At 53.0% G+C, this 19,922-nt stretch overlaps 8 protein-coding genes across 8 annotated transcripts; 4 read left to right on the forward strand and 4 right to left on the reverse strand.

The window, feature by feature from the left end:
* Positions 1-318: 318 nt before the first annotated feature.
* Positions 319-1,317, forward strand: LTS14_001324 (uncharacterized protein; the record flags this gene model as incomplete). Its single annotated transcript, XM_064834033.1, has 1 exon — positions 319-1,317. One exon carries the CDS (start codon positions 319-321, stop codon positions 1,315-1,317), a length of 999 nt encoding a protein of 332 aa, XP_064697897.1.
* Positions 1,318-2,805: 1,488 nt separating this feature from the next.
* LTS14_001325 (uncharacterized protein) lies at positions 2,806-8,501 on the forward strand (the record flags this gene model as incomplete). The annotated part of the gene is made up of 10 exons (XM_064834034.1): positions 2,806-3,100; positions 3,154-4,008; positions 4,067-4,083; positions 4,144-4,483; positions 4,552-5,268; positions 5,322-5,557; positions 5,610-6,134; positions 6,906-8,001; positions 8,075-8,223; positions 8,277-8,501. 10 exons carry the CDS (start codon positions 2,806-2,808, stop codon positions 8,499-8,501), a joined length of 4,455 nt encoding a protein of 1,484 aa, XP_064697898.1.
* A 706-nt stretch (positions 8,502-9,207) lies between these two features.
* LTS14_001326 (uncharacterized protein) lies at positions 9,208-10,287 on the reverse strand (the record flags this gene model as incomplete). The annotated part of the gene is made up of 6 exons (XM_064834035.1): positions 9,208-9,283; positions 9,337-9,586; positions 9,643-9,688; positions 9,751-9,823; positions 9,868-9,949; positions 10,023-10,287. The coding sequence occupies 6 exons, from the start codon at positions 10,285-10,287 to the stop codon at positions 9,208-9,210; spliced, it is 792 nt and encodes a 263-aa protein (XP_064697899.1).
* A 1,389-nt stretch (positions 10,288-11,676) lies between these two features.
* On the reverse strand, positions 11,677-12,393 carry LTS14_001327 (uncharacterized protein; the record flags this gene model as incomplete). Its single annotated transcript, XM_064834036.1, has 1 exon — positions 11,677-12,393. The coding sequence occupies one exon, from the start codon at positions 12,391-12,393 to the stop codon at positions 11,677-11,679; it is 717 nt and encodes a 238-aa protein (XP_064697900.1).
* A 487-nt stretch (positions 12,394-12,880) lies between these two features.
* Positions 12,881-14,359, forward strand: LTS14_001328 (uncharacterized protein; the record flags this gene model as incomplete). The annotated part of the gene is made up of 1 exon (XM_064834037.1): positions 12,881-14,359. One exon carries the CDS (start codon positions 12,881-12,883, stop codon positions 14,357-14,359), a length of 1,479 nt encoding a protein of 492 aa, XP_064697901.1.
* A 335-nt stretch (positions 14,360-14,694) lies between these two features.
* Positions 14,695-15,719, forward strand: LTS14_001329 (uncharacterized protein; the record flags this gene model as incomplete). Its single annotated transcript, XM_064834038.1, has 2 exons — positions 14,695-15,242; positions 15,299-15,719. The coding sequence occupies 2 exons, from the start codon at positions 14,695-14,697 to the stop codon at positions 15,717-15,719; spliced, it is 969 nt and encodes a 322-aa protein (XP_064697902.1).
* A 187-nt stretch (positions 15,720-15,906) lies between these two features.
* LTS14_001330 (uncharacterized protein) lies at positions 15,907-16,602 on the reverse strand (the record flags this gene model as incomplete). Its single annotated transcript, XM_064834039.1, has 1 exon — positions 15,907-16,602. The coding sequence occupies one exon, from the start codon at positions 16,600-16,602 to the stop codon at positions 15,907-15,909; it is 696 nt and encodes a 231-aa protein (XP_064697903.1).
* A 562-nt stretch (positions 16,603-17,164) lies between these two features.
* Positions 17,165-19,754, reverse strand: LTS14_001331 (uncharacterized protein; the record flags this gene model as incomplete). The annotated part of the gene is made up of 2 exons (XM_064834040.1): positions 17,165-19,276; positions 19,578-19,754. The coding sequence occupies 2 exons, from the start codon at positions 19,752-19,754 to the stop codon at positions 17,165-17,167; spliced, it is 2,289 nt and encodes a 762-aa protein (XP_064697904.1).
* Between the last annotated feature and the right edge of the window lie 168 nt (positions 19,755-19,922).

Raw genomic sequence — 19,922 nt, forward strand, 5'->3', positions numbered from 1 at the left:
AGGACGCTATACTTTCTCTAACTTTAGGTCTTAGCATGCGACAGTTATTTCGCGTACAATTATAAGTCCGTATAATACGATAACTCCGGTTTACGATTACCCAGAGTTTCACTAGTCAGCACACGTAAGTACTCAACGATCGCAACCCATCCCGGAATTCCGCAAGGCAACACCTGCTGTGTGAAGGTGACAACATAAATACTAGGCACCCAGAGATCTGACACGATAAGAACTCTATCTTCGCATGCAGTTTACAGGATCAGAGTAATCTGACTTCAGCCAAGACACTCATCAGAAGATACGGACGTAATCCTCAACATGAGCGTCGTTGCAAAAGGCTCTACCGTCCTGGTCACTGGGGCCAACGGCTACATAGCTGGCCATGTCTGCGATCAACTACTGCAAGCCGGCTACAAAGTCCGTGGAACGGTTCGCTCGCACGAAAAAGGGAAATGGATGTACGAGCTCTTCGACAAGAAATATGGAAGCGGCCAATTCGAGGCCGTTGAAGTCCCCGACATGGTGGCCGACGGCGCCTTCGACAGCGCCGTCAAAGGAGTGAGTGGCATCTGCCACGTTGCCAGCGTCCTTTCCTTCAGCAACAAAGCCGACGAAGTCATCCCGCCAGTGGTGAAAGGCACACTGAGTGTCCTAACAAGCGCCACGAAAGAAGCAGGCATCAAAAGCTTCGTGCTCACCTCCTCTTCCACGGCAGCATTGATGCCGGTTCCCAACAAGGAGATCATCGTCACCAAGGACAGCTGGAATGACGAGTCAGTAAAGCAGGCGTACGAAAGCAAGGACCCCGATGGCTTCGTCGTCTACGGAGCCAGCAAGAGCGAAGGCGAGCGTGCCCTCTGGAAAGCCGTCAAGCAAACCAACCCACCTTTTCAAGTCGCCTCCGTACTGCCAAATCTGAACATCGGCGAGATTTTACGGCCCGGTGGAGCCATGTCAGCAAGCACGGGCAGCTGGGTCCCCAAGCTCTTCCAAGGCGATAAAGAGCCTCTCTACTTCCCACCTCAGTGGTACATCGATGTTCAAGATACCGCTCGCCTGCATGTCGCCGCTTTGATCGATCCTTCGTGCAACGGGGAACGAATCTTTGGCTTCGCTAAGCCATACTACTGGAATGAGATCCTGGAGATCTTGAGGAAGAATTTCCCACAGAAGCAGTTTCCGGGAGATATCAACCTAGACAAGGATCTCAGCAAGGCACCTAATGAAGACGCAGAGGCGTTGCTGCAGAAGCATTTTGGAAAGACGTGGTCGGGGCTGGAGGAGACAGTCTTGAGGAATCTTGCTCAGCTGGTCTAGTGGGAGTACAACCCTGTTGATTTTCGGCGGTCACCTATGCGTGAATCTGGGCTCCAATAATAACGCGCTAGGCTTAGGAATACTATGATGTTGTGTCGATGCTGCTGCAAAATCTCTGTGTGGTGTGCGACTGCTGACCACAGTGTACCACACCTACCTTCGGACCTCCATACGACTTCCCAATTGGTGGTTTGCACGACCTTGCTCTTGTGCACATTCTTGGTGCCTCTTGCTCAAGCCATTGTCTGTTTTGCAATCTCACCGTATGACATTTCTGAGCTTCTCAATCCTTATGCGTTCTTCATGATCCGATATCATAGCACTGGAATCATACACATTATCAGGTATCTCGGCACAACATTCAAGACGGCGACATTTCAAGCAGAGTACACACGATGAAGTGCTTCAGCATCCTGACTGCAATCCTCAGCACTACCGCCGCCACAACTGTGTCGTACGATACAGGCTACGATGACGCCTCACGTAGCATGAACGTGGTCGCTTGTAGCGATGGCGTGAACGGGCTCGAGACCAGTCAGTGCACTCACTCCTAGCGCAATGAAAGCAGTGCTGACCGTCTCACGCCAGAGCATGGCTGGACAACCCAAGGTGCTGTAGCGGGCTTCCCATATATCGGCGGCAGCAATGATATCGCTGCATGGTAAGCAACCTGGTCTTCACTGTCGAGTTCTTCGTGTAGCTATGCACTGGTCACAGGAACTCTCCCAACTGCGGTCAGTGCTATGCCATCACGTACAACAGCAAAACGATCCATATGCTTGCTATCGACCATGACGATGAGGGTATCAACATGTCGAAAGCTGCTATGAATGATCTCACCGGCGGTCAGGCGGTACACTCCGGCAGAGTCGATGCTGAAGTGACTAAGGTTGATGGTAGTGCTTGTGGGTTGTAAGCAGAGCATTCGGAAGAAGATGTATGAGTGGCGTGATGAGGGGGGTGATCTTGGTCACCGCGGCTTGGGGCAAAGTGTAATGCGTGGGTATGAGCATAGAAATGATGTGGTTGAAGTCTGATGCTTGACTTGATCATCCTCAACGTGCTTATCCTGGCTCAGTTGTCGGACTCGCGTCTAGCGAGAGCCTCCAGGGCCAAGTCACCGACCTGGTGTAGCATTTCATCTGAAGCCTACGCTGTCCATAGTCGTTGCCATGCCAGGTCATGAGGTTGCACGCAAAGAGGGGTTGAAGTGGGAAGAGCAACCGAGAAAGCCTCCGTCTCGCTTGTGTCTTCGTCAGATGATTGGCTCATCTCCGGACCGACACCACCGTTCTCCAGCTTTGTGGAGTTGATTCAGGAACAAGGCAGGTCAAGCTTCACGCTGTTGTGCGGGACTGCATCTAAGCTTGATCAAAAGAGCTACCTATGCTGTCATCGACGACAGACATTTCGTGTTGACGCTGCATGGTTGCTGCGGACTCCGCACGAGATGGGAGCCGGCCACATAAGAGGTAGGGTACCATCACGATGCCTCCGTGGTGGTCATCTGCGGCCAACCTTTTCCAACCATCGAACAAGACGGTAGATATGGTCTCTTTAACTTGGAGACAGGCAATCTTTGCCTTTTCATCCGTCGCCTCAGCGCAGTCTAGCACGTCCACTAACCCAGCTGATGGTCTGTCCATCACGTCCGGTTACAGTGTGACACCAAGTCCCACCGTCGGAACCGCAACAATCAATGGCACAGCCACGACCTACAGCGTACAATTCACTGTGCCTGCTGCTGCTGACGTGGGTCCAAACCTTCTGCCAAATATCAAAGGTATACCACTCGAGAGCACGTTGACATCTTTCAACAGCTAACCTTGGCAACAGATCCGAATGCGAAGCAAGCCCAAGCACTATGTCCAGGCTACAAAGCAAGCAATGTCGAACGGACGGCGAATGGTGTCACAGCCACCTTGAGTCTAGCAGGAGAAGCATGCAACGTGTACGGCACCGACATCGAGACACTTGCATTGAACGTCGACTATCAGACAGCACACCGCCTCGGTGTTTCCATTCAGCCAGCTTACCTGGACAACAGCAACAGAAGCCAGTATGTTCTATCCGAGGAGCTGGTCCCTTTCCCAGAACAGGGCGTGATACAGCCAGACACGCAAGACATCGATCTACAATTCTCGTGGTCGAATGAACCTACGTTCTCCTTCACCATCCTTCGCAAGTCCACAGGCGACGTTCTCTTCGACACGAGAGGCAGCGTCCTTGTCTACGAAAACCAATTCATTGAATTCGTCTCTCAATTGCCAGAGGATTACAATCTCTATGGCATGGGTGAACGCATCCACGACCTGCGACTTGGCAACAACTACACCGCGACCTTCTACGCCGCGGATGCTGGCGACCCCATTGATTACAACATCTACGGAAATCACCCATTCTACCTTGATACTCGCTACCACGAGGTCGATGAAACCACCGGTGAGAAAACTTTGGTGACGAGTCAAAACGTCTCCGCCACGAAGACGTACGAGAGCTACTCACATGGTGTCTACCAGCGCAGCGCTCATGGCATGGAGGCTCTGATGCTGCCGACAAACATTACCTGGCGTGCTCTAGGCGGCTCGATCGACCTGTACTTCTTCGATGGGCCGACTCAAGCAGAGGTCACTAAGCAGTATCAGCTTGGTGCGATCGGCTTGCCTGCGATGCAGCAATACTTTACTTTCGGTATGGTCGTTGTCCGCTCAAATCACGCACGAGTCATCGCTGACTAGATATGTGTTAGGGTTCCACCAGTGCCGTGTAGGTCACGATCAAGACTAACCAAGCAAGATTGGACAAGACTGACAACAGATTTCGCAGTGGGGCTACAAGAACTGGACGCAGCTAGAAGAAGTGGTGAACAACTACCGTGCCTTCGACATCCCTCTGGAGAACATCTGGACCGATATCGATTATATGTTCCAATACCGCGACTTTACGAACGACCAGAACACTTTTCCGTATGGACCTGGACAAGAGTTCCTGCAACGACTCCATGATGCTGGCCAGCACTACATCCCGATTGTGGACTCGGCCATCTACATTCCCAATCCGAACAACGCTAGCGACAACTACTCCATCTATACTGATGGTAATGATCATGGTGTGTTCTTAAACAATCCCGATGGCTCTCAATATATTGGAGAAGTGTGGCCAGGCTGTAAGTCAATACTTTGACTCTGCATGATCTCGACGAAAGTTCGCTAACTGCTCATGCTTCCTTTCCAGACACCGTCTTCCCAGACTGGCATTCAAATGCGTCAGTACCATGGTGGACACGCAGTCTGCAGGGCCACCACGATAATGTACCTTGGGATGGTATCTGGATCGACATGAGCGAGGTATCGTCCTTCTGCGTCGGCTCGTGCGGCACTCACAATCTATCTCTAAATCCCGTCCACCCAAGCTTCGGTCTACCTGGCGAGCCGGGCTCAGTGGTCTACGGGTACCCGGAGGGTTTCAACATCACTAACGCTACCGAAGCTGCAGCTGCGAGCTCAGCCAATGCTGCTCAGGCATCGTCGGCATCAGCGGCCAGTCCGCCAAGTACAGCTACCACACCTTACTTCGTCAGTACTGTAACGCCTGGCGTACGGAATATCAACCAGCCGCCTTATGTCATCAACAACATCAATGGAGATCTTGCTGTCCATGCTGTCAGTCCAAATGCCACCCATGTGGATGGCATTGAGGAGTACGATGTACACAATCTCTTCGGCCACCAGATTCTCAATGCAACGTACCAAGCTCTTCTCTCGGTGGTACCAGACAAGCGGCCCTTCATCATTGGCCGTTCAACATTCGCTGGAAGTGGTAAATGGGCTGGCCACTGGGGCGGTGACAACACCAGTCTGTTTGCGTATATGTACTTCTCCATCGCCCAAGCCCTCAACTTCGGACTTTTCGGCATACCAATGTTTGGCGTCGACACATGTGGCTTTAATGGTGCGGTGTTCGAACTAGTCTTGCCTGGGTACGTGCTAACAAGATATCTCCAGGCAACTCAGACGAAGAGCTATGCAACCGATGGATGCAAGTGTCTGCATTCTTCCCCTTCTACCGAAACCACAACGTGTTGTCCGCGAACTCACAGGAGGCTTATGTCTGGGAGTCTGTTGCCGAGGCTTCCAAGCGAGCGATGCAGATCCGATACTCGCTTCTGCCATATATGTACACTTTGTTCTACTATGCCTCGACGACAGGCAGCACTGTGATGCGAGCACTTGCTTGGGAGGTTAGTGAAGCTCATTCCCAGCTGGATACATGATGCTGACACGTTATGCCAGTTTCCAAACGATCCTACCTTGGCCGCCATCGACAATCAGTTCATGCTCGGCTCGTCACTTCTCATCACGCCTGTACTTGGACAAGGCCTCACCGAGATCCAAGGTGTCTTTCCAGGTATCAAGGACGGTGAGATCTGGTACGATTGGTACACCCAAGCTACCGTCGACGCACAAGCTGGTGAAAACAAGACCATCGCTGCGCCCCTCGGCCATATTCCAGTATTCATCAGAGGTGGTTCGGTCCTACCTCAGCAGGAAGCGCTATACACGACTTCCGAATGCCGCAACAGCTCATGGTCACTTATCGCCGCCTTATCAGCAGAAGGCTCTGCCTCTGGCCAACTGTACGTGGACGATGGCCAAAGCATTGTGCAGGAAGCTACACTATTAGTCGACTTCACGGCAAGCAATGGCAGTCTGTGGGCTTCAGCACGCGGCACTTATCAAGACAGCAATTCTCTCGCGAACATCACTGTGTTGGGTGTTGCGAGCCAGCCTGGTACAGTCACACTCAATGGAGAAGCAGTGAGTAATGGCGTTAGCTATAATAGCACGAGCAAGGTGCTTTATGTCAGGGGTCTGCAGAACTCGACAAGCCAAGGCGCCTGGGTGGCGGACTGGGTGCTGTCCTGGGCCTGATGGCTGTCCTGGACAGGCAACGAAAAGTTTGTACGATACTTCAATATGGTCTACATGATATTGAGCGCACAGATGACGCGAATGCGAGCAGTCCTGTGAAGTCGCCCATACCTCTGTAGTCATCTTTCTTTTCGAGCATGACTCGTGGCTGTGCCCTAAATCCCTTGCACTACAGCTTAATTTGTGCCCCCAAATGGTAGCCTAACTAGCTGATTCGCACCGTAATGCTTATGTCCTCGAAACATTCTTTGCATTAATCACAAGAGCATGTCATTGCACAAGATTCGAAGGCAAAGGAAGGCTCTTCTGCCATATGTGGAAGATGCCCGGTGGTAAAATTACCGGCGTGAAGCGGGTGAAGACTGGTGAGCAATAGCGAATGAGCCAATAAACTACCGGCCTTCGGACATCTGCTCACGACGAATACTCCAGGATGTCTCACGTGTAGAATACGCCGGATCAAGTGTGATGAGACCAAACCCCATTGTAAGCCTAAATGACTGTCCGCCCGGGAGCAAAATCCGCTAATCTTCACATTCTCGTATCGAAGGTCTCAAGTGCTCCAACACGGGAAGAAAATGTGACGGCTACTCGGTATGTTCCCAGTCATGGGAAGACGCCAGTCGAATTACATTTGTCTTGACACTTAAGACGTAGTCACTTCCTTTCAGTCGGCGTGACCTACAGGCGGCGACTAGCACAAGTCCCGACTTCCTGGAGCTGAGCAGATCCCGTTCGCCTGCGAACTATGGTGCACTACCGAAGCTCGTGACAGATCCGGCATTCAATGATATACTTGAGAAGAGATATTTCCAGTTCTTTCGCCAGAAGACTGCCCAGAGTACCAGCACTCTCGTATCAAGTCGATTCTGGGACAGGGTTGTTTTGCAGGCCTGTCATATTGAGCCTGCGGTCAAGCACGCAGTACTTGCGCTCAGTGCTCTGCATCAGCTGTCGGAGTCATATGCGCAGGGTGAAGTCCAACAAAAGCACGTCGACTTTGTCAGCCAGCAGCATCTCAGGGCTCTACGGGCTTGCAGAAATCTTCTTGCTTCAGCGGGAAGGGACGATGTTGACCGAGTGCTCATAGTATGCATCATCATGATCTCATTCGAAGGCATCAGAGGTGATTATGTCGCGAGTCAGATGCATATGAGCAGTGGGCGAACGATTTTGATGGAGAACAAGGAGCGGCTTTTGCACAATCGTCGACGCAACGACCTCGCGGAGATCGTGCAAGCACTTTCAAGGTTGGACGTTCCAGCACTCACGTTTCGCGATGCATCGTCCACCAACGACTTTGGTATTGATGACTACTATCTGACTGAGCCCAAATGCTTTGTGCCTAGTGCTTTCGAGAGCATCGCTGAGGCACACGCCTGCTTCACAGATCTGCTGCGGCTGATGCTGGTAGCTGTCGCTCCCTTCAACGACATACTCGACAATTACAATGGCCCGCAGCTCGACAGATGCGATGTAGAGATGACTAAATGCAGTCAACAAATGCAACTTTGGAGGGTACGGTTCGAGGATCTCTTGGTGCGCAAGCCGGAACCGATGCGCTCACTGCCTGTTGCCGTCCTTCGTGCATGGCACATTGGTGCGAAGATTATTTTGGCCGCGGGTATATCTGGGCTGGAGACGAGGTTTGATGCTTTCATCCCAGAATTTGACACGATGATCGAGCTCGCGGAGGTCATTGTAGAGGAGCTACTGGAAAGCCACGAGGCCTCGTCATTCAGCGTTGAGATGGGTAAGTAGAACAACAAATTTGGCTCCGTGACATTGTCAGGAGATAGCTGACAATTGCACCCATCTGACCGCAGGCTACTGCGATCCCGTCTTCTTCTGCGCCTCAAGGTGCCGGGATCCTGTCATCCGCCGGCGTGCCATCGCAGTGCTCAAGAGACTGCCTAGACAGGAAGGTATATGGCAGAGTACTGGTGCAGCAGTGATCGCTGAACGCTGGGTTCAGGTGGGTAGGAGCGAGATACGCTCCTCATTAGTCTTACTGACTGTGACTCTTAGGTCGAAGAAGAAGGGTTGTGGCAAATTGAATCCGCTTGCGATGTGCCGGAATACAATCGCATTGCTCTGATCACGACCGCAGTCAATGTCGACCAACAGTCGGGACGGATGCAGCTGACATTGTCCAATGCGGATGATCTTGAAAGAATGCCAGTTACTAGGGACGAATACGTGACGTGGCAGAAGCACAAGAGCCTCAAAGATCTAGGTATGGTAAACACCTGATGCGCACGTCGCCAATGCACTGACTATGCTTGCAAGCAGTGAACTGCGGCTACCGGCACCTGGACGAAGATCCTAGAAAGCAGCATCCTAGCCGGGCAACGCGGCGTGGACATTGACTTGGTCGCACATACTGTGACCACATCTCGTGCGCTCTTCACAATCGAGAACCGTCGTTTGCGGCACCACATGACCTAAATCAGACGGGGCTATCTGGGCTTGTAGCAGGCGCCCGATCTTTAGACATCTGGCTTTTCGATCTAGCTGTGGCATGCCCTCGGTTGCCTCAATCAATCGGGGCAGCTGCCTAAGAGAGCCAGAAAGTCTTGATTAAAGCCCTTCGCTGGCTGGAGGACCTTTGTATGCTGTATGAAGTCAGCGAAGAAAACCAAGAGCTATGCGCTGGCTGACATACACTTCCTCGAATGCACTGCGTACCAGACGGCCGCGATAGCCCCGAAGCCAACTAGCACCACCGAAGCGTAATTCTAGGTGTGACATCAGCATCAATATGAGCAGGAATATGAGCCTGAAGCGGAGCATACCATGCTGACTGAGGTAACCTGTCGTGGAGAGACCTTGTCAGCATACCAAATTGTGGAGAACGGCAGGAGGAAGACATACTGGCAATGCGGTAGGCATGCTGAAAAGAACAAGCTCAAATGCAATCTACGATTCGTTAGCGATCATCTCAAGCCGAGATCTCCCATTAGAGCGTTGGTCCGTTCACCCAAAGCAGTGCCAATACATTGGCTACCGTGCCGAGAACATGACCGAGATTCCATCTGCGTGAGTGGTCAGCTGGTCAGTGAGCAACGAGCCTGATTGTGATTCTTACCTGGCCTTATCAACCTCTTTCCTCCCGGTCACGAGGCTGATGAATATCGGAATGCCGTAAGCCAATGCAAGTGCTTGCACGCCCACCGAGACGAAGGCAGTGAAAGCCGACGTGCTGCCAAGATTGATAAGGCCTAGGAGCATTTGGACTACTGTCAGCAGTACGAGGCTGTAGACCGGCACGCCGTAGCGTGAATCGACTTTCGCCCAAAGTTTGGCACCAGGTATAGCATCATCGCGTGCAAACGCCCCTACCGGCAGATATCAGTCGTCTGTAGACACACGCTTTCGAAGAAATACTACTGACAGATGCATCTGCTCGCTGCTACCGTGATACTGATGGAACAGAAGATCTATCAGACGTTGTCAGTCCGGACTTCGTCACGGTCATATGGCAAGTGTACATGGGACTTACAGTAAGGACCAGTACCAAGGATATTAGAGCTAGCCCACCTCCAGGGCTACCCATCACCACGTGGAATATGTAACTGTCCGGTCAGCATAGCCCTGTTTCATAAAGACCCATACGTACGGTAATGCCTGTGCTGCTGGCGCCCCGATGATATCGGCAAGTGGAGGCAATGTAGCACAAATCGGAATGATGAAGAAGAAACCTTTGAATGTTAGTATTGTGTCGTTCGCGATTGTTGCTCAGTGACTCGCCAGCAAGGCCGCCGACCGGTATACATAGCGCGATAGCCCGTGGCACCTTTACAGCAGGATCGGGACACTCTTCAGCCATGCTCGAGATCATGCCGAGAGCGCTGAATGTATAAGCTGAAGGCAGGAGGCCGATGAAGAACGTGAAAGAACCCCAGCCGGAAAGGCTAGCGTCGTAATGACCGAGCGTATATGATGGCGAATGTCGTCCAGCCGCTGCTTTCACGCTGAGAGCAATCAAGATGACGACAATTGACAGGGCTGTCCAGCCAGCGCATATCGTATCCACCATTGGTAGCCAGCGATTGAAGAAGATGCAGATGACTAGTGTCAATAGACAGACAGCGTAGAAGATCAACAGGAGCTGCCAGTCGTTGAGCAGGAAGTCAGGATGATACATCGAAATTGTTCCAGATAGTAGACTTGCGAAACCGAAGTTTACTGTTGATGGTGAGCTTGAGATTGAGCGTTGCGGAGTCTTGAGGGTTACCTGATAACGTGATGGTGATGTTGCCAATACTAACAATAGTCAGTCTGCTTCATACCTATGAAACTCATTCATGCTCGACCAGCTTACAGCCACACCCAGCCGGTGATGTAGGCCAGGACCGTCTTCCATTTTGGCGCAACCTGAACTGCGAGAGCTTTCGTCAGCATAGCATAACCAGATATCAAAAGACTATGCGCGTACAAGCCCAGTACGATGGACCTCCACTGGTCGGATAGCGCGATGCAAGCTCGCCCAAGGACAGGGCTATACATTCGTCGAGAACCAGGATCACAATCCATCCCAAGAAGATCGAGAGTTGACCACTAAAAGTTTGTGTAAGTATTATGGGTGCCTGGCCCGGTCTCGTTGCCCGACTGACCCGCCATAGCTACGACATAGTCAGCATCACTATCGCAGATATCGTAGGGCAGAGAAGACATAAGGCATACATGGAGCTGATCAGCGGTGAGCCAATACCGTAAGGTATCGCTGCTATAGCCAATGATTGGAACAGCAGCGTGAACAGCGATCGATTGCGCTAGCAACGTGGTCAGTCTCTGCCTCCTCGTCTGCATACTGAAGCGATACCTGAAGTTCAGGCTTGTAGCCAAGGACGTGCTCGAGATCCCCTTCGGCCACACTGCCGTTGGTGTTAGTCGCTTCGAGACCGCCTTTGACAGGCTTATCATCCATAGTAGTCGTCATGATCGCGCAAAATACCGAGTGAGTGGGCTCGGGAACTGGATGGGAGAATATGACAGTAATTGTGCAGGCGAAGGAAGGAACACCCACGCTTACCTACCCCGTCTACTCGCCCACACTGCCGGTATCATCTCGCGTGGCAGATGTGCGAGTAACCCAGTCGCAGGCAGACCATGTGATGGGACTCTACACGACTGCATTGCTGGACCTCATACGGATGCGATAAGAGACGCCTGCGATAGCAAGTGACGATAAGAGGGGAGCGCTCAGGATTTGCATTCCCGAAGTGGTTAAGTCTGGTTTTAGATGTGTCTGGCGGCAGGGTCCACTCGTTGACTATGGAGCTGGACAAAACAACAAAGCACGAGCATTCCATTTCGGTAGGGCTTACGTATAAGGTCATCGTTCGATCGATAATGGGAGCGAATGAAGCCGATCAGCTCGAGATGAGATGGTCTGAAGAAAGCAGATGAAGTGTACGGCCACGACCTACTTCTGCTTCGGCAGTACATCCTCAACGCCATGCCATTCAGCGAAGGGATCATCCTCTTTGCTCGACACCCTCCTCCACTCCATCACCCCAACGACAGACTTCAAGACATCCTTCGGCACCCTCGCCTCCATGAAAGCAAGCATACCATCCGCACCAGCACTTACACCAGAGGTAGTCCATACATTCCCATCGACAACCCATCTGGCGCGAGCAACCCAGTGGGCCTTCGGTCCAGACTGCGCGATGAGCGCGAACCCGGATTTGTTCGTAGTTGCCTTGCGGCCATCGAGGACACCGGCTTTAGCTAGCAGAATAGCACCATTGCAGATGCTGAAAGCATACTGAAGCGGCTTGTATGAGTCGTAGCCGCCGTATGCCTTGCGGACATATTCGATGTAGTCGTCCACATTGTTGCTCTCGGTTCCAGGCAGGAAGTCTATAGAGCCCATGCCACCAGGGATCAACAGCATGTCAAGCTGAGGTGCCGTGTCGAAAGTGTGAGTAGGTAGGTACTTCTGCGCACGCAAGAAGTCGCGGTCACCCAGAGCGATGGGTTCCAGAGAGCGGCTGATAATGCTCAACTTCAGATCTTCGTAGCCTGGGAAGTTGCAAAGACAATTCAATGCCTCAATCGGTCCCACAGCATCGAGAGCCTCGAAGCCTGGGTATAGCAGCAGTCCAATGGACTTAGGGAAGCTTGGAATGTCAGACATGGTCAGGAATACAAGCAGTGTCACTGATTGCAATCTCTATAACGGTCAGCGTAGGAGACCTTCTTATTACATAGACAACCAATCCCTTGTTGAGCCATCACTTTGACCCCTCATGAAACGCCCTACATGTAGGCACCACTATACCTGCATTTCGTGCACCCTAAACCGCTCATACTTTCTCACTCCGCATCTCGATTGATAATCACGGACGTGTAGATTTCGTATCTCCATGTGTGTGTTGCTGCATGGGACATGTACAGCAGTGATTTGATGGATGCGAGGCGAAGAAGCGATCTGGAACCATCAGCATCTCCCGAGCTCCGCAAGCACGAAGCGAGAACGACTTCCGTTCGTCACTTCTTCTTTCTCTGACGATGGCGGGGCATTTCGTGGCAGTGCATACCACGAGCTTGAGACTGTCTGCCCAGAAGGCCAAGTATTGCGCTGGATAGTGCGAGCGTATGATATTCATCCATCCTGTTTTCATATGCCGTGTCTTTGCTTTCCATCGAACACAAACCGCACCTCCATCTACACCTTCCACTGGCCGAACTTCACCTTCTCACACTCGCAGCACTCCATCAACACCAGACGTATCCACGACACTTTTGACCTAACTCACAAACCTCGACCTTCTTTCATACAGAAGCGCAGACACAGCAGCGGGTACAAGCCTCGTACAGCACGATACAACAAACCACCACGCCCTAAGCAAGCCCTCAAGATTAACAGTACTGCACCAATTGCTATCCCTACACTTGATGCGATGGGCAACGACAACGACTACGCCTCGCGACCCGGTCCACCACCAGGACGTGGACAGGATCCGCGCCATGTACATTTCGGCGGCCAAGCAGGAAGCAGTGAGCTAGCATCAAACAATCCTTTTCACCCTTCTCACCAGTCAAACTCGCAGGGTCCGCCTCAGTCTAGCTCGGATGCTCCACCCGCTTACGACATGCCGCCTCCTGGTCCACCACCTGGCTGGCGAAATGAAAAGAAGCAGGCATCTCACGAGGACTATATCGCACCGCCACCTGGTCCCCCACCTGGTTATGCATCCGAGAATTCAGCATACTCTGCACCTCCCGGGCCGCCACCTTCGCATATAGCGAGCGAGCCAGAACCACCACCTTACGATCCGTGGCTCGCTGTACCCGATAGCTCCATTTTGCCACCACCACCATCGCTCAAAGAAGAACGCAGCCCAACAGCCAACGCAACACTCGACGAGGCACAGCGTGGTCACGACTGGTGCCGCCGGACTCCACTATGGCCTGCTGGCCAACATACACCTCAAACATTCCGTCGTATAGCTGCCGGCGACGTTAACCTCACAATGCCACCCAATACCAAGAACGCCTCTCTGAACGAAGCCGGTATAGGCCGAACACACATCCGCACAACGCACAAATGCGAAGACACTATCTTCCTCTCCGACATCCCGCTCTACATAGCCGCTAGGAGGATCTTACCCTGCAAAATCTACTACGAGCTCAAAGTCCTCTCCATGGGCACCACAGACCGACAAGGCGACACAGATGCAGGTATAGCGATTGGTTTCCTCGCCCCACCATACCCGTCCTGGCGTCTCCCAGGTTGGCATCGTGCCTCCCTAGCCGTGCATGGCGACGACGGACGCAGATATGTCGACAACAGTTTCGGCGGGCAGGACTTCGTGTCCGCTTTCCGGAGAGGAGATACGGTCGGCATTGGCATGCGATTCTCGCCACCTTTATACCAGGGTGGCAAGAACAGAGTGGAGATCTTCTTTACCAGGAATGGGAAGGTGGAGGGAGGATGGGATGTACATGAGGAGAGAGATAGGGATCAGGAGGAAGGTGATGTCCTTGGCCTGGAAGGCGAGCATGATTTATTGACTGCGGTGGGCTGTTTCGGTGGTGTGGAGTTTGAGGCGAAGTTCAGAGAGGGGGAGTGGATGTATAAGGGTGATGGAGCAAGGTAGAGCATACATCCTCTGGCTGCTTTCTATTCATCCAATGAGACCTACAAGCCAAATCATTAGAGATCATGGACGAAATGCTCGTTCCTCGTACCATCTAGATCAGTCAGCAAAGTTTTGGCTACCGAGGTGTACTCCGCACAGCCTAGCTTCACTTCACACAGCATTGCCTCTGCATAGCCGTGGTAGGATCATAGTACCAGTATATCTATCTGCTCGAACAAGCGGTCTGTAGGTCGTGGCGCCCTCTTCCCACAACTCCGTATCTCTCACTACAATCAAAACTACTCTCAATTGACTACACAGCCCCGGAGAACCCACAGCAACGCACCCTCAACATGGCGAAGGACTCCCCCGAATCGCTATCCACCCCCCAGAAGCTGGTCCTCCCATCCTCCTACGCCAAAGCACCTTACACCCAAATCCGCTGCCATCATGTCCCCGCCTCCTCTTCCGAAGTGACCCCCGTAATAGTCGTCGAACTCTACCGCCCGAAAAATCACAATGCCTTCACAACAACCATGATGTCCGAGCTCGAAAACGCCTTTACCCTCTTCGACATCGACGATCGCGTAAAAGCCATTGTTGTGACCGGCCAAGGACGAATCTTCTGCGCCGGCGCGGATTTGGAGACAGGCTTTATAGGCGGACAGGAAGCGTTCCGGGATCATCGTGATGGTGGTGGACGGGTGGTGCTGGCGATTCATCGGTGTCGGAAGCCGGTTATTGGGGCGTTGCAGGGGAGTGCGGTGGGGATCGGGATTACCATGACGTTACCGATGAGTATCAGGGTGGCGTATGAGAAGGCGAAGATCGGGTTTGTGTTTAGTCGGCGAGGTCTGGTGATGGAGGCCTGTTCGAGTTACTTCCTCCCTAGACTGATTGGGTGAGTACCATTTCTGCCTATCGTCTAGATCCTGGTGCTAACGTACATGTCTCTAGCATGTCAAAAGCCCTCCACCTAACAACTACCGGCTCGACCTACCCAGCCAACCACCCCTTACTCAACACCCTCTTCTCCGAGACTCTATCAACCCCAGAAGCCGTCCTGCCCCGTGCCCTCGAGATCGCCCAAGAAGTCGCCGCCAACACATCAACAGTCTCCACCTTCCTCATGCGCGAAATGATGTACCGCGATACTGGCAGCGCCGAAGGCCAACACTTACTCGACAGCAAAGTCATCTACGAGCTCTTCGGCAGCAAAGATAACAAGGAGGGCGTGCAGTCATTCTTGCAGAAACGGGAGGCGAACTTTTCGGGGACGATGCAAAATGATGCTCCAGGAAGCTGGCCTTGGTATATACCGGTTGATACTTCGAACAGGCCAGTGGCGCAGGGGTATAAGTACAATGCTAAGCTGTAGCTCGAGTACAAGTCATGCATCATGAACATCATCAAACTGTGCTGGCGCTCCTTGTCCTAAAGCCGACTCTGCCCACCGACTGGTTCCCATGCATAGCCCACTCGCCAGTGACCTCGCCGCGAATTGGCACCGGTAGTAAATCGCAACACTCGGTCTGCGCCATTGTTGCCACCTTCTCATCATCACGTCACTCCTGCTTCCTCCGCAACGTCGTCTCCTGCATCGCCTGCGTAACCTTCTTCACATTCTCCTTGTCCAAGCCCTCCTGCAAGTTGGCCCTTACTAACATAGCATTGAAATCGAGCGACTCCGAAGGCAAGCCCCTGGCGTTCCCACCCCGTCGCTCGGCGATGACTTCTTTCCGGAATCGAGCAGCTCGTGCCGCGTCCATAGTGCCTGGACCTTCCTTGTCGTTGGTATGGAGCCGATACTGCAGTAGTGCGGCCATGGACTGGAAGTGCTGATTTTCGCGGCCCGTGAGCTTGCCAACGTAGTCGTCAGCAGCTTCGGGCATCGTGAAAGGTTGAACTTGACTGTCTGGTACTTGTTCTTCGCCGCGAGCCTCGCGAATCCGGTCGAAGGAGAACTCAGAGGCGATTTGTCGAGGCTGCGAAGGCTTCTCCACAGCGAGTGCCGGCGTTTGATGTGCGGGAGCACTACGTACCAGCTTCCGCTTCTCCAATCGCAAATTACGCTTGACTTCCCTCGCATGCTTCCGTGCTTCTTGCGCTGATATCTCACGTCTCCCCTTCGCTTTAGCCTTTTCATTCATACCCTCCACCCGTGCAACAAAAGCCGGGTCATTCCCACGACTTTGCAAGTGGGCATAGAAGTCCGGGCCGGGAGTTGCGTGTCTCAGCTCGATCGCTTGCTTACGCGACATCTTACCCGCATGCCTCACGGTCTCACGAAACTGGGGTTTCCACAACCCTGATAGATTCCAGCTTGATATACAACCTGCAGTCCCGCCATCCTCTCCTCAAATGCCAAGCCCACGAAAAAGAAAACGTGAAAAGGGGTCTCTTACTTACGCGCTCTGTCTCTCTCTCTCTCTCTTGTGATCCTGATTCAGCGCCCGGCGCTCGTGCTCACTGTTCAAAAGTGAGGGTGTGTCATCGAAGTCGTAGTAGGTGTTGTTGTTTGCGTCAGGTCAAGCTACCTGGAAAGCCCAAAAGTACTATCAGCAACCGACGCTAGTTCGCACTAGCGCGGTCGCGTGAGAATGTGACAGCAGGCACACGGTGCAGCATCCAAAGGACTTGAGGAAGGAGCGATGGAGCATATCAGCATAACATTTCATGGGGATATGCATACATACGGAACAGTCGTGCGTCGTGCTATGGGGGTATCATCGCATCGTAAAACATCAATCAGTACGCATCGCTCCCCCTTTCACTTATGCCACCTCATCCTCCTTTTCACAGGGTACTTACTCAACAGGAACCCTAGTTCCCAAGCGCAGTCCTCAACCCCTCACTATCCAACCCCTTCATAACCGGCGGCCTTGATACCTTCACCTCCGGGCCCAAACCAAAAATCGGACCCGACTGATTGATACCTGGTTGTCTCACTTTCGGTTTCCTGGGCGTAGCCTCCGGATCGTTGGGAAGAACCCTATCGCTGATCGAGGACTGGCTTCCTGCTTTCTTACCCTTGCTGGCTAGAGCACGCTCGATACTTGCCGCAGTGGTAGTCGTAGACACGGTAGGAGCAGGTGTAGCACCCCATCGTCCAAAGACCCATCCACCGACTTTACTCCCCAGACCTCCAGATGCTTTGCGGTGCAATCGCTGTTCAGCAGCCATACCGCTTAAAAGCGAGTGTCCACTATCCCTCGGTCTCGAAAGCGTAGCCATTGACCCGGAAGTCGCGTGCGCCTGAGCATTACTGAGCTGCGCCCTTGAGCTCACGGACCTCCCAGCACTCCCTACAACGAGAAGTTGCGAGGGTCGGGAACGAAGAGTATGAATATCCATTCCCGAAACAGAGAGGAGGGATTCGTGGGATGCAGCGCGGTGGAGGGAGGGTATGTAAGTGTCACCGCTAGTGTTGTGTATAGGGTCGAGCAGGTCGTCTGAAAGTGGCGACGTGACATACGAGCTGTCTTCTTCTGCTGTTCGCAGAAGTGCAGACCCGTCGTTCTCCCACTCGCCCTCCACTTCTTCGGGAATGGCGTTGTGATGTTGTTGCTGTATTGCTGGGGCGAGCATGGCTTGATCGAGACTGATGCCCAGAACGGAGGCGAATGACTGCTTGCTCGTATTAGGACTGATGCCGCGGCGGTGGACGATAGGTGTGCTCTTTGTGCGATTCGAGGCGCCGAGTGGAGGTCGCTGCGAGTCTATTGGGGCCATGAGTGGCGATCCCAGGTCTTCAGATCCAGGTGTGGTAGGTCGAGAACTCTCATGTCCTGCGTCGCTGAAGACGCGCTCGAACATGGATGAAGTTCGGTTGGTGGTTGATTGTGGCGATGCTGGGCCCGAGGAGGAGGGGAAGGAGTTGTAGGTGAGGCCGGACTGAGTCAAGAAGAGGTTCCTGTTGGACTGTGGGATGCTGACGGCGGTCTGTTGTAGTATCGTGGCTGCCGAGGATAGCGTGCCGTATGATATTGATGATCGAGGAGTGCTGTAGCCGGAAGGTGGAGTGAAGTGGCCCGGCGTGAGCACACCATATCGTTTCTTCTTTGTCCGGCGGATCGTGGGTGGTTTGCTCGCCGGCTGTGGCGCATGGTAATGGTGGTGTACATGGAGCTCTTGTGACGAAGCTCTTTGCAGCTCGTCGCGAAGGTCTTTGCGCTTGATTGCGGTCTGCACTGGCGTCACTTCATCCTCTGGCGTTGGCTGGTGGTCCTCAAGCTGTCGCCGGAGCGTCTCGACCTCATCGTTCGAGTTCTGCAGCATCTCTCGCAGCTCAACGATCCCCATCTGCAGATTTGCGTTATCTGACAGAATATCCTTGACGAAATGCGACACCACATTCGTACCACCATGATCGTCACTCGACGTCTTCGAGGCCGCCGCACCTTTTAGCCTCCCGGCAGCTGTAGTAAGTTCCTTCTCCACAGCACGTCTCCTCTCCATGCGCCCAACCACCTCAACATGACGCTCCCTCTCCTCTTTAGCTTCCGCCTCTATCCGCTCAATCTGAGCATTGAGGTCGACCAACGTCCTCTCCGCCTGCTGCCATCTCCGTACTGCAGACTTCTCTGACTCCTCCTTCGCCTCCACCGAACTCTGCCAAGTCACCTGCTCTCGTTCATACTCCTGCAACTGCTGCTCGAGCCTCTCTGTTCTCACCGCCAACTGCGATAAGCGTTGGAGCTCCTGCTGAGTAGACTGTAATGTCGCCTGTAACCCCGTGACCAGCGAGTCGGAGTCTCCAACAGCATTGTTCAACGCCTCGAGCTGGTCCAACAAGTCTCTGTTCTCCTCGATGATTGAGGCATTCTTCTTCTCCAGTGTCTGCTTCTCCACTTCGAGGTGCTCAATATGCGCCATCATAGCCTTGCGCTCTCGCTCCGAGTCGGCGATATAAGTCTCATGTCGCAGTAACAGAGCCTGCAGAGCGAATGTCAGCGGGCTCATGCCATCAACGCACTGCGCCGCAAGCATCCCCATCGCGCATGTTGGTCGCACAACATCGCTTGCGAACAAATGTACACTCGACATTCCAGCCAAGCAAACCGAAGTGAACGAAACTCCCTCTGCATGAGTGAATAGAGCTCACTTCACACAATTCACTACTATAACCGCAGCACAAATAATCTCCGTTCAACCTCACCCAAGCGCCATCGTTCATGCATACCAGACCACACCCGAAACACCCACAAACCCTAACCAGAAAAGGACTCAGACTCACCTGACCCAACCGCGCCGCAGTCCGAACATCCTCCTCCAGGCCCTCCAACGCACTGGCATTCTGCTTCAGGTAGACGCACGCCGGGTTGCCACAGCAGCAAGACGAGCGCTGGCGAGGAATGTGAGTATCGCCTTGTCCGTAAGAGGAGAGGAATGATTGGATCGCATCTTCTACCATGGCTGTCCACTACGCGCCTGAGGTCGTGAGAGAATGATCCGCTGCATAGTTTGGCGATAGCAGGTCTAGATGTAGTAAAGAGTCGTGTATAGGCGTGTATGTCACATGTTCGCCGTGCATGCATTGTCGATCAAGATTCCAGCCTCTTCGCGACAAGACGAACAGGAA

This window comes from Recurvomyces mirabilis (assembly GCF_035927965.1).
Source record: "Recurvomyces mirabilis strain CCFEE 5264 chromosome Unknown scaffold_3, whole genome shotgun sequence".
Taxonomy (NCBI): Eukaryota; Fungi; Ascomycota; class Dothideomycetes; order Mycosphaerellales; family Teratosphaeriaceae; genus Recurvomyces; species Recurvomyces mirabilis.